Source organism: Saccostrea cucullata, unplaced genomic scaffold, assembly GCF_032062105.1.
Source record: "Saccostrea cucullata isolate Sc308-1 unplaced genomic scaffold, CSIRO_AGI_Scuc_v1 ctg252, whole genome shotgun sequence".
NCBI lineage: Eukaryota > Metazoa > Mollusca > Bivalvia > Ostreida > Ostreidae > Saccostrea > Saccostrea cuccullata.
This window is the reverse complement of record NW_026928618.1, coordinates 14,499-28,137: the sequence shown is the minus strand read 5'-3', so window position 1 is coordinate 28,137 and position 13,639 is coordinate 14,499. Positions and strand designations below refer to the sequence as shown.

The 13,639-nt window shown below is 31.9% G+C and overlaps 1 protein-coding gene across 1 annotated transcript in view; it reads right to left on the bottom strand.

The window, feature by feature from the left end:
- Positions 1-8,845, bottom strand: part of LOC134278207 (corticotropin-releasing factor receptor 1-like) — a 50,685-nt gene extending 41,840 nt beyond the window's left edge. Inside the window, exon 1 of the mRNA XM_062760525.1 lies at positions 8,326-8,845. Within this exon, the coding sequence (XP_062616509.1) occupies positions 8,326-8,677 (352 nt within the window). The 5' untranslated portion in view covers positions 8,678-8,845. The remainder of the gene's footprint in view (positions 1-8,325) is intronic.
- Positions 8,846-13,639: the final 4,794 nt, after the last annotated feature.

Sequence of the window (13,639 nt, the reverse complement as noted above, 5' to 3'; positions counted from 1 at the left end):
GTTGATTGATTATCTCATTTTGATAATACAACTTAAAGATGAGCAATAAATCATCAACTTATAAACTAAATATCCAGTAAAATCAGTAAAACTCTCACACAAAGGTTTAAAAAATATCAAGCAATCGTAATAATGACATAATTTATATACCAATAGGGCGGTTTAATTCTTATTTCACGAATTAAGAATTTAAATGTTGTTGATTTCTATGGCAACTGCCATAAAGTTACGATCTATTTAAAATGTTTTTTAATTTAAAATATTCATTGCATGTAATTTTCATCTTTAATATCATCCAAAGTTCCTCGATGCCTTGAACCTTTATACCCCATAAAGGAAAATTAAAATCACATTTTATAGAAATGAATTTCCTTTAATCTATCCTTAGATTACAATGCTTATTATAATGAAGTGAAATTGGAAGTGGTCTTTAATATCTTGCAAGGATATCAAATGCTTTTTATGCTATGTTTTCTATAACAATTGACGTTTACAGAAATACCAATATATCACAAAGTTTTACAACTTGTATTTTTCCCAAATGTACCAGTCTATCAGTTGTTCAATAATTTAACTACAATTTTTCAAAACTTACGGTTCAAAGATCTCCGGAGCCCAAAACCTGTATCAAGTCATGTTTTCCAGTTAGAAGAAATAAAAAAATAAAGAAAATAAAGAAACAAGGGACGCATGAGACAAAAAGAAAATTATCAAAAGAAAGCTGTTACCGACACAGCAAGTATAACATCAACTCAAAAAATAAATCAGGTTAATTATAAATTTTGAATTAGTTAGGGGGATCAAAGCTTGTTACATGATAAATCCTAGTAAATTTAAAATGTACATAAAAAATTCTAATTAATTCAAAATTTACATGATAAATCCTAGTTAATTCAAAATTTACCACATGAAAGATATCTCAATTTGTACACAGAGGGACACGATATAATTATTTCTTAATACGTTTTGTCTGGTCATATTTGATATCTGAAAATAGTTCTTCAATAAATGGGTGAGGAAAGGAATTCTAATTATAGAAAAGAAATGTCCAAAGGAGAAAGATTATATCAAAGCAATCAACGCAGAGAAAAGGTGATGAGAAACGGATCAATATTTTCATTGATATTGATTTCGAAGAAGATATTGTATTAACTTAATCGAGTTATTGTGGTGCCCCCTCTCACCCCTATAATTCAAGGAAGCTATTGACAACAGAATTAACAGTCGATGACATATTACAATCTTTGACTCTTTGACATATCAGGAGTATTTATTTTTTTTATTAGTAATTTTGTTTGATATATATACTTTGATCAACCATGTCGCCACAAATCACAAAATGAAATTGGACTTTTCAGTCAACTGGTCACTGAAAGGTCCAAAGAGGGGACAGAATATCAAAGACCTGTGTTTATAATCTTTCCGTCACATTTCAGTTTACTGAATAGCCGTTTTTCATCTTAAGTATTATCGAGCAATACATCTTACTGATGATTTTTTTTCTACACAGTTCAAAAAATCGACATGTCAGCGGACTGAACTGCGATGATTGTACAGAAATCAAATGAAATGTTGCTAAACAATGTATTGTAAAAGGAGTAATACATTGTGAAGTGTTATCGTTTTCTCAAACACACTTCTTTCTTAAGGGTGAAAGACGATTTAGAATCGATACAATGTAAGAGTTAGAATATCAAGAAAACTACAAAATCAGACATATAACACATTATAATATCATTGTAAAAGAAAAAATTAAGATTCCATTTTTTTTATTTCACAAGCGTTTTCTAAAATTAATAATCCGTTTTAAGATGAACATATGTGGTTACTTACAAAGAGCAAGATACGAGTATATTTATTTAGTTAGTATATATAGTTAAATATTGAAATTTGTTAGAGACATATTGTTCACTGTCTTACTCGATGGTTTCAGATCATACCACAAAAAAATTTGAGAGTAGTCAACAGCAAATAATTAAGATCGTTTACCAAGACAAGAGGCCCGTGGGCCACATCGTTCTCCTGAGCACTACCTGAGGATGTTTCCATATAAACATGAGCAATCCTGACTTGAAAAAAAGATTTCAAAGATTTTTTCTGTATATTCCTATGTAAAACCTTGATCGTCCATTGTGCCCTCGCCTTACCCCGGGTGTCATAATTTGAACAAATTTGAACATACACTACATGAGGATGCTTCCACATTAGTTTAATCTTTCCTGAAACAGTTGTTCTTGAGAAGCTTTTAAAAACATGCCAGCAAATTCACTTAATTATCTGCCATTGAAAAAATTTAAATCCCCTTTACACAGGGATGCTTTGTGGCAAGTTTGACGGTTCTGCAGTTCTGGAGAAAAAGTCGAAAATGTGGAAAGTTTACAGACAGACGTATGTCGGACAAAATTTGATCAGAAAAGGTCACCTGAGCTTTCAGTTCAGGTGATGTAATAAAAACAAGTTAATCAAAAACATTGATACAGTAAAAAAAAAAAACGTTAAAAGTAAAAAGGCTTATGATGAATTGACTCTAAGAGCGAGGTGATTTACATTTCCAACGACTTGAAAAGTATATTAACAACTTACACTTATAACAAAGCAAAACAGTCCGACACAAAAGGCCAGGGGCCCGTTTTACAAAAGAACTTACGACTAAGTCCAAAAACTTCAGATTGTTGTAACATTTTGCAAATTTAATATTTCTCTTTGAAATTGTTTGTGTAAAAATATCATACCACATTCCTTTTTAAAAGTTTAAGGTAGTCCGATCCTCGGGTTTATAAAATTTGCAGTTAAGTAATCAAAAATACTCATAAAAGTATCCCTGAATCCACAAAGTTATGCAAATTTACCACAGTATTTCTTTAAAGTTAACAATTAAAGTTAATCATATTATATAGGGAAAATTGTCAAATCTCCAATATTTTTGCAGAAAAAGCGAATTGGAATATCAGCAATGCATTTTCTAATTGCAAATTGATCAACAAATATATTTTAGGTTAAAAAACGATAGGCATTCAGAGAAATTGTCATGATTTTTATACTTATTTGGTATTTTTTGTCTTCTATTTCCTTCATGTATTCTATAACGCATAGTGTAAAAGGCTTTTGCAATCATTGCAAGACACCACAAATCACTTTTTATTTCATATCAAGCTAATACGCATTGGTATCTAAGGCTGGATTCAAGAAAATCTTATTTCTCTAAAACTGTATTAATTTTTTTTTCCTTTTATAGGGTACAAATGTCAACTTTTATGAGACTTTTTCTAAGACTTCCAAAAACCTTGAATCTTATAAAGATGAATAAAATGAAAATTGTTGCATGAAAAAAATTCCTATTCAAGCATCATTTTGATGCATTTCAAATTAAATATTAATTTTTGGAGTTCCTTCCTAGCTGAGGATCGGATATCCTTAAAATAATTTTCTGTATAATGTTTATTAAAAAGTTATAAGAAGAATTAAATTTGGATCTTAAGTCGTAAGTCCTTTTGTAAAACGGGCCCCAGACTATTAATAATGATACATTTTAGTAATGGTACCTATAGACGCTACTCATGCAGAAATTTAAATTTTTAAAATTTAAATGAATATCTTTTAAAATTTAAATTAATAAAATTATTAAGAAAGCAAAAATGTCCCCACCACGTTCATTCTATTAAAGACACTTCCATATCATAAATGCATCTTTCGATCACCTTGAGTTGCTATTCAGATGTCTTTCTGCGCAATAGATTGATATTTAAGATTTTTTCCACTAGAATGACACACACTGCGACATATGGATGGTAAATTGAATATCAATTTTATACTGCAGCTTATTCATACTAGTTTATTTGTAGGAATATGTTTTATACTTGATGAAAAAAGAAAGTGTTTCATATTTAAGATTAAAAATGCGATTTAGAATTCATCCTTTTTTTCACCATGGCATGTAAAATGAAGAAGCTATACGACGTATTGGAGTTTAATCTGAAGTAAGCGAGCAGAAGCTCTGGTTATATGGGGAGAAGTCTATACCGAAGTTGGTAACAAACGCGAAAAACTTTTATTTAGCATGCTTCACTTCTCTGCCTTCTCTACCCTTACTTGTCCGATATTTGATTAAGCTTTATATATACTTTGGAAGACGACAAAATCTAAGGAAAAATAATTCTCTATGCAAGATTCCGAATTTTAGGAATATATATGAGCACAGACATGAATATAGATGTAGATAATATTGCTTTACCAAGTGGGTGTTGCGTGAAGTTGATAAAACAGGGATATCAACTGTCTCGTTTAAATTAAGTCAACATTTCACATATAAAATGGTCGATACATTGACCTTGTCAGCAAAAACGGTACTTCATTTCGTCAAACGTTGACTGTCGTTTTTCATACAAATAACTTTTATGAATAACTCGTTTACAATAATAGGGACCCGTATCGATCATGACTGGATGACAGGGGATGCTTAACTCTCCATGGTACCTGATTCACCTCTGATGTTTAGGAAGTCCGTGTTTGCTCTGCTATGGATTTGTAGAGTTTCGATGAACTTTGAGCATAATTACTGACCATTGTCCTCATGTTATATACATAATTATCTTGATTATTGCAGTTTCAATTATTCACATTGTCTGATATAGTAACAATATATAAACAAAAAATATATATACACAGTAAAACACGTTTATAGTGAACAAGCTTTTAATGATTTCGCCCTGACAGCGAGATGATTTTGCGTTCCCCGTGGTTTTAGAAAATTATTGTAAACAGAAGGGATATAACAAATTACGCTTAAAATGAAGCAAATTAAGCAAGTCTGACACTTTGTTCCGGACCATTGCTAATGGAACACGCAAATGGAATCAGGACACACCCTTCTCATCTTGAAGGGTGCAGAAATATAAATGCATTTTAAGAAGGCAAACAAGCTTTCGCCAATTTCAGATTCTATTAAAAAAACCACTTCAATTTCTAAAAATGCTTTTTCCGATCACCTTGGGTTGCTGATAGGATGTCTTTCTGTGCAATAGATTGATACTTAAGATTATTTTCAGTAGTATGAGACACACTGCGACAGATGGCTGGTAAATTGAATATTAAATTTTATACTGTAGCATATATATAATGGTTTATCTGTAGGAATATTTTTATATTTGATAGAAAAAGAAGTGTTTATTTAGAATTAAAAAATGCGATTCAGAATGCATACTTTTTTCACCATGGCATCTACAATGATGAACACATAAACTGTAATGGAGTCGGCCCTTTTAATTATCATCTGCAGTTAGCGAGCACAAACTTTGCGTGGTTGTATTGGGAAGATGCCGTTGCTGAAGTTGGTTCCTTACAAACGTGAAAAACTTTTATTTGGCATACTTCACTTTTCTGTTTTACTTACGTTTTCTGTAATCATTTAATTAAACTTATATACTTTGGAAGACAACAAAAACGAAGGAAAAAGAACCGTTTTTACCAGATTTCGAATTTAAGGAACATATGACCACAGACATACATATAGATATTAACATTGATTGCTTTACCCAGTGGGATATGCATATTGTCGATAAAACTGGGATATCAACAGTTTTGTTTTCATTTCACAGATTAAATCGTTGATGCATTGACCTTATTTTAAAGTCCTTTATTGCAACGAAGATTGGCCTTCGTTCTTCATACAAGTTGTAAGGGCAGAATTGTTTTTACACTGAATAATCTACGATTTGTTTTTGTTTACGATGACAGGGAAACACGTCGGTGTGACCGGTTTACAGGGGATGCTTATTCCCCCATGACACCTGATTCCACCTCTGATTTTTAAAAGAAGTCCGTGTTTGCTCTGCTCTGTATTTGTATAGATTTGATGAACTTTGAGCATGATTACTGACGATTATCTTTATACTTTACATGTATGTATATAATTTGTCTCTTCGGAATTTTGGACTATCTTGATTATTGCAATTTTACTAATTGACTATCTCTGATCGAGTAACACTGTGACCATTTTCTCATTTCAAAATGGCATGTTAAAGTGTCGTTTGCTTTTCGAAGTATGTTCCAAACCAATCACGATAATAAAAATGTTCAGGTTTGTCTATTAAGAAGCAGTATATACAACTGTAAGTAAGTTGTTGAAAATCCTCAAAGGCTCCCATTTTTGTGTATGTAAAGAACCTTAATTGACAGTCGATCGTTACTTGTAAAACATGTAAAAGGGGGTCCATGAGGTCATAAGCCATATCTAGTTGACGATTAATGGTATTTTCTACTAAGATTTTGACTTGAAGTAGTTTATTTTTTGAGACTATCTTTATTTCAGTGATTAATCACTTTTTCTTTCGGATGAAATAATTCTTTACGCGATTCTGAAATGTTTGTGACAATTTAATCACATGCCAATTTTCTTTGATATTTTTTCCGATGAGCAATTTTTGTAAAGATATTGTGTCTAGCTACTTGGTATTAAAAGTTTATACCTGAATTATACTATATTAAAAAATTATATTCCACACGAAAATTTACAATAGATTACTATTATTATTTTAAAAAGCTTACAACAGGATTTACTACAATTCTTTGATTTCTGAGATATCAAGACTTAATGTCTCCTAAGTTCCATCTCAATGATGTGAATTTTGCGAATTAAATTGTGATTAAACATACAATCATATATTCACTTTCGTATCAAAATTTTTATGTATGAGTTGGAGAGGATGAAAAAGAGCAATTTAAATTTGAAAGTAAATTTTGAATTTCTTTTGTAAAAATTTATCATATTACAGTTAATTATTTCAAGCTAAAGTGTTTCTGATGGGATAAGTCTGAATATTAATTTAGGATTGCAACATTTCTTTATTTCGGTGCATTTTGCTAAAAAAAAAAGCAGAGATATTCCGAGATCTAGCATGTCATCCTTTTCGTCATATCCCTTTTTAAAAAGATAGTTTCTATTTCTACCGCAGATGTATGCCATCGATAATAGAATTGAACTCCTTTGAGGTATATTAGAAGTGCATCGAAGATGCACATTATTGATGCGTTAAGCATAGGGATGAAAGGAAGAGATTCTATCTTAACGACGACGTCGTACATCTACATTATTTCAAGGACTAAGGATCCATTTTCAATTACTTCTGTTCATCGTATCCTGAGCACCCTAAAATAAATATCTGGCTCTGAATGATACAAAAATAATCCAATTTTATACATTTTCGACATCTAACACAAGTAAATGGCGAATACGCACTTTTTACGCTGATGCCCTCTTAAAAGATACTTATCATTATCCCAATATATGTTTTTCTTTTTTAATGTGTTTTAATGTCCGGTCACGGTACATTTACTTTGACCTAATTGTATTTGATTGTCATTTTTATCTAAGGCTGGTCATCTTTCAAATGGTTAAAGAATATTTTAAAAAATGGAGGAATTGTGACTTAATATTATATAAAGGGATAGAAAGCCATGGTGCGGAAAATATGAAATAAAACTCGGTTATTTAGAAATCCTTAAATCGGATTATTTAGGAACAACAAGGTCAAAATTTAATTAAAGAAACGTCTTTTGTCAATGAAGTTAAGACCTCAATGATTGGTGACTTATTGTCGTTTTCATGTACTTAATTACACTTAATCATTTTCTATAATCTTTTAATCGATTTTTTATTTCAAAAAAATCTTTCAGCAAGTTGGATACACCTTAGAGTTAACTGTGACTCTTGTTAACCTATCGATCCAAATTAATTAACTTCAATTACGAAAATTTTCAAATCAAGAACCAAATCTCTGTCTCTGTCATATAATCAATATTTTTCTTCTCAATGACAATGGAGTATTTCCTGTAAATTTTTATATAAAGATATACATGTATCTATCTATCTGAAAACGAGTTTGATTAAAACGGGTTAATATTTATATTTTAATTTTTAAGGGATGCATTCGAGCATAGCGATAAAACTCACATATTGCAAACTATATAATCAAAAGAAATTTAAAAGAAAAAAAAACATTTTTTTAATTAAAGTAAATATGTCTATTCAGATTTGCAAAAACACCTATTTCTCTTTTATTTTGGCTTGGTGATACCATTAGTGGAGGTACAAATTTACAACTTTTTCTCGCTCATTTCACGCATAAAAAGATAGGATATTAACGAAAAAACACATGCAGTTAACACTTATTTCAGCCTTTCTATCTTTTCTCTCCCTTATATATCTCTATCTTAATTTCGCGGGAAATTCACAACGAAGTATTTAAAAACATATAATGCAAATAGTTTTTGGATTATACATTTTCAAAAAAAAAATTTCAATATTTTTAAAAGAATAAACGTTCCTACCTTTAGGAGCTTTGCTCAAATTGAAACACAGAAACTGATGCTCAGTTAGGTTAAACATCCTGCTGTCATTCTTAGCAAAGTTCACACCGTCATAAACACGGGTGTGTGTAAATTTAGGAAACCGCAGCGGAGGGATATCAGCGTTAATTGCCGCACTTTGATCTGTGTTGATTGCGCTTCGGTGAGCGTCCGAGTTGTTCTGATTCACATAGGGGGATTCTGTAAGAACCTTGGGAGAACTTATTCCTTGACAGTTAACATCCTCAATAATTACAGGAGTGCTGATAATTAAAAATATGCAAATGAAGGGAGATCTCACGCGGATTTGCATATTTATAGGAATTTGTGACATACCCTATCCAACGATAAAGAGAATTGCTTATTTCTGAACTTGTAAAACAAAAGAGGTCGACGTTCAACAGTAAATAACATATCAAATACAGATATACACATTTATCGATAGTCAGAGTGTTGACTTTTCACTTTCCTTACAATATCTATCTAGTTTCACGTCACTTTGCAGTTTATCGCTGGTAAGATTGACTGCATAATGTCATTATATTTCGATACAACAGATGGTAGCCAAGACTGATCCTAAAAATAATAGTTTTTTAAAGAATCAATATAAAGTTGCTGAGAGTAGGTCTTTGCACCGGAAAACGAAATCATTATAATCACGCCTAATGAATTCGAAGCAAAGTCTCCGTATTGAAAGAGATAGGATAACCCTCAAGATTTCATTGACAACAGTAAAAGGAGTTTGAAGACATTTGGCCTTATATATTGAATGATAACTAATCTAACGAGGGCATGATTTCCAATCATTACTTTCGTTTCTTCCGGTTCAACAAAACGAATACTAATAATGTACAAGATATTGGGTCTTGCCATATCGATTGGAAAACGCAAAAAAAATTTATTCGGAAATATGTTGTCTGCTTTCTTCCAAATTAAGTACGAGAGTTTTTCGTTTTCTCGACGTGTAACTCATTCTCATTTATCAATCAAACACGTTCGTGTTATACATGTACAAGAAATCAGCTTAAATCAGAAGCTTTCCTGTGTAGGGATCAATCACTGTAAAGTAAACATTCAAATGACATCCTTATTGGAAAAGGTTATGAATGACCAGCATGGAATTTTCACAAGTTAAATAATCTTTAACTCAAGATTCTGTTAAATATAGATGTATTGTATTTTACTGCCTTTCACACTGACATACATACATACATGTATGACATTACTAAATCCTAAAAATTCAACGAAAGTAATTCAGTTACCGGAGATTTATATCAGACTGGGAAGTAAGAAAACAGCTCTGTTCTCTTAAATTACTAGGATAAGTTTAAGTAGACCCAGTTAAGCGATTTCTTAAGACGTGCTGAATTTTACTCCATATTTCAGTTAATCATGTAGTAGCAGCAAGAATCCGAACTGAAATCCGCAGGTGACTATATTGTAGTGACGGATCCAGGACTCTTGATAAGGGGGACTTGACCACTTTGGAGTCGGGGAGGGGCCCACATGACCCCCTATAGATTTATTTCATTTTTTTTGTATATTTCGGACACGGAAAGGGGGTCGGACCCCTTGGTCCTACTATAAATCCGCCAGTGTACTGTTTTGGAAAGCAATGACAGAATAACACTGTACATATATAAGGGAACAAGAAAATAACTTCATGTAATTTTTATATGACCCCTTGTGACATGAGTAATATGACCGTGACCTTTTCATTGGTTCAACGGTTTGCATTGTTAAATACTTATGGCCTGCATGTTCACATGGAGAGTTTGATTCGAATTAATTAAACGTAAGAAGGATATGGAGATAACGAACAGTATTCAATCTCAAAGACCATAAAACAATACAAAATAAGAGCAGAGCAAACATCAGAGGTGGGATCAGGTGCCATGGAGGAGTGAGCATCCCCTGCTGACCGGTCACAACCACCGTGTGCTCCTTGTCATGATCAGGAAATAACGGGGAAAAACCGTCGTTTATTCAGTGTATTAATAGTGGACTAACAATTGGTATGAAAAACGCCAGTCAGCATATGACTCAATGATAAATTGTATTTGCTGACAAGGTCATTGTTCATGTATCGACCATAGAACCTACGAAATGATGACTTTAAACGAGACTGCTGATATTCTTGTTTCATCAACTTGCTTGTCAATAATTTACCTCGTTTTAGAAATTGTTCGTAAGTAGATCATGCTCTTACGTATCGAATCAACTAAGATATATATACTCCGTATGCAGGTGATGAAGGTATATTGCTGCATAAGTAAGGGAAGTTGACGATAGAAAAGTTAAAGTCATCACGTTTATCATATAGCTTGGTTGTTAGATTACCATTAGTGTCTTTTCAAGTAAAATATCCAAGTATGAAGCAGAAGTGTCGGACTCTGTGGTATCTTTTATCTCAAGCTCACCAGGATATATCGTATCGACGTAGGAATGGAAATAAACATTATTGACAATACGTCGTCGAGTTGAAGACTACAGCAAGTGTTTTCTTCTTTTCACGCAAACGTAAGTTTCTGCGAATTAAATCTAATTTGCATGAAGATATAATTAAGTCACATCCATATGTCGGTGGTTATATTTAGGTACCTGTGCTATTTCACATAAGGAAAATTATGTCAAACTTTAAAATGTGTACCCTTAGACACTAATGACATTAATATTTATCTGCTCTGCACAAATGACGTCATCATAGCCTTACTAAATAGCCTTAAAAGAAAATTGTGATTCGCGTCAGTTTACTTCGCAGTAGATGTCGTGTAGAATTTAAATTGCATTAGTTAAATTCGCATATTTATTTCGCATTAATATACAGCGAATTACCCCGTGTGAACAGTGTACAATTAGCTGCAGATCTGTAGCTCTCCGAAAAAAAATATATTGATAGACCGGAGAGCTACAGTGCCACCCATTAAAAAAACTGTATATTTATTGCGCACAAAAAAGTGCACTCGGTTCTTGATTAATTCTTTCAAATTCTTACCTCAATTTCAAAAAAGGAAAGATTTTTTTAAAAATCCTTTATCCTCAATCAAGTACTCTCATAATTGACATCTGAACGAAGCATATTGGACCGAATTATCTTTGAAACCAAAATGGCAGTATAAATAAGCGAAATCTTCGATAACTACAATATCAGGGTGAGGAGGACTATTAACAACAATTATGAGGAATGTTTGGTTGTGGAAACAGCGAAAGAATACGTTAGGAACACACGGTTAGTAATATTTTGAGATTACAGTTTTAAAAACATGGAGAAATAAATCAAGAACCGAGCGCACTTTTTGTGCGCAATACATATACAGTTTTTTCAATGGGTGGCACTGTAGCTCTCCGGTCTATCAATATATTTTTTCGGAGAGCTACAGATCTGCAGCTAAGTGTACAGTGTAAGTGTCTATGAAGAGCGCGGCGGACCAAATTCCGCTGGCTTCTAGATATGTCCCCGATGCATTGATTTCTTTGTGAAGGACGTCATTAGAACGTTGATTTTTTTTTTTTTAATGAAAGAGAGCATATAACGAACTTCATAATTTGTGTTATTCATTGTCACTTCAGCCAAAGAAAGTGGGAATTTAGAGAAACTACTTATCACAAAGAAGAGTCAAAACAAAAGTTCAGTTCGTTAGTTTTAAGCTAAAACATGGTGCTGTATATCGAAACAAGAATTTTAAACAAAACATACTTAATTAATAAAATCTTCCCTGGGAATTGGTTGTATATTTATCAATTTTGTATTTTGAAATGTTTCAAAATCTGTACAAAAACTTTCAAATGAATTAAAAGGTGTATCCCTCAAGTTAAATAGCATTGATCTCTCTCTCTCATCATAACCGTTTATAACGCCGTAATAAAAGAACAGTAAATGATACCATGTGAAGACTAATTACCGCTTCGGTCAGACAATTTAGGTGACGAAATGTGTATCATTTTATCTTTAGAATTATGAATAATACATTGTCTATCTTTATTAGCCGTATCTTAATAAAAAAATAAATAAATAATGGACAATCACTTGGATTGGTTGGTTTCCAATCGTTTTAAGTGGTGACTTGGGAAATTCATTTATTTTATAGATTTCTTTCAAAGTGTGTCTTGATAGTTATAAATTATTAACACGTCGTTTTACAATTGTCATTCAAATACCGTCTTTATATCTTGGACGCATTTTTCTTCGATTTTATCGGTCATGTTTTAGTCGTAAAAGATTAAATAACATTAAAAATGTGTTTACCAGATGTTTTCTGCGATTTATAATTCGTTCGAAAACTGTAATCAAGAAACCTTACAATTAAACAAGATATAAATCAGCAATAAATTCATGCAAAAGACTATTAAACTGGCACAATTTAGCAATTTTCTTATCCAACAATTTGAATTATAGACATGAGTTACACTTAGGATAAAATTGATTAATTGTACCGACATTAGAAAATCGAAATTAAGAGATCGTAATTTTCAGCAGATTAACTTAGGTCTTAGACCTACAACATCAATTATTTACCAACTTTGTAAGCGATTACAATTAAAGTACTAAGCTAATCGAGTTATACGTAGTCTTGCAAAAATATCGTCACAGTCATATTTTCTGCTTTATATTTCATGACGAAGTCCACATTTTAAGAATAATATAAATCATATAAAACCAAGTGAGAGAGAAAACGTTTCTGTTTGTACGCAAAGCGATTGAACGGAAATACAACAGGGCCATTTTCAGTTTTATATTTTACATAGAACCCCCCCCCCCAAGAAAAAATATTTTAAATAAAATATGAATCTATACTTGCTTCTAACTCCATGTTTCAAATTATTCAACAAGAATATAGTTATGTTACATTATTTCGCTGAGTTTAGTTGGGTAATAGGAAAAATATTAATTGTACGTTTTGGGAGGATAATTCAAAAATTTCTTGTGAACTTGTCGTGACCCTGAATTAGATGTTATAATGCAATACCCATCAGAAATAAATCGTTTAAGTATTTGTGAAATTTGTAAATAATTTTAACATTTACTTCATACTAAACAATGGCGGATCCATTTAAAATATTTTGAAAAGTTTCAATGAGAAGAGAGTATTAATCACATTGCGGGAGACGCATGTACAATGTACAGGTATGATGGTTGTCCCAAAAAAAGTTGTAGACAGGAAAGAAAATGAATCTCTATGCAAAAAATAAATTTATTATTTTGTCATAGTGAAATGCAACATTTTATAATCATGAATTCTAAGTTTGCTATGCTTTGGTTAGCACTGCGCATTGGTTTAATGTTGACGACGTCATA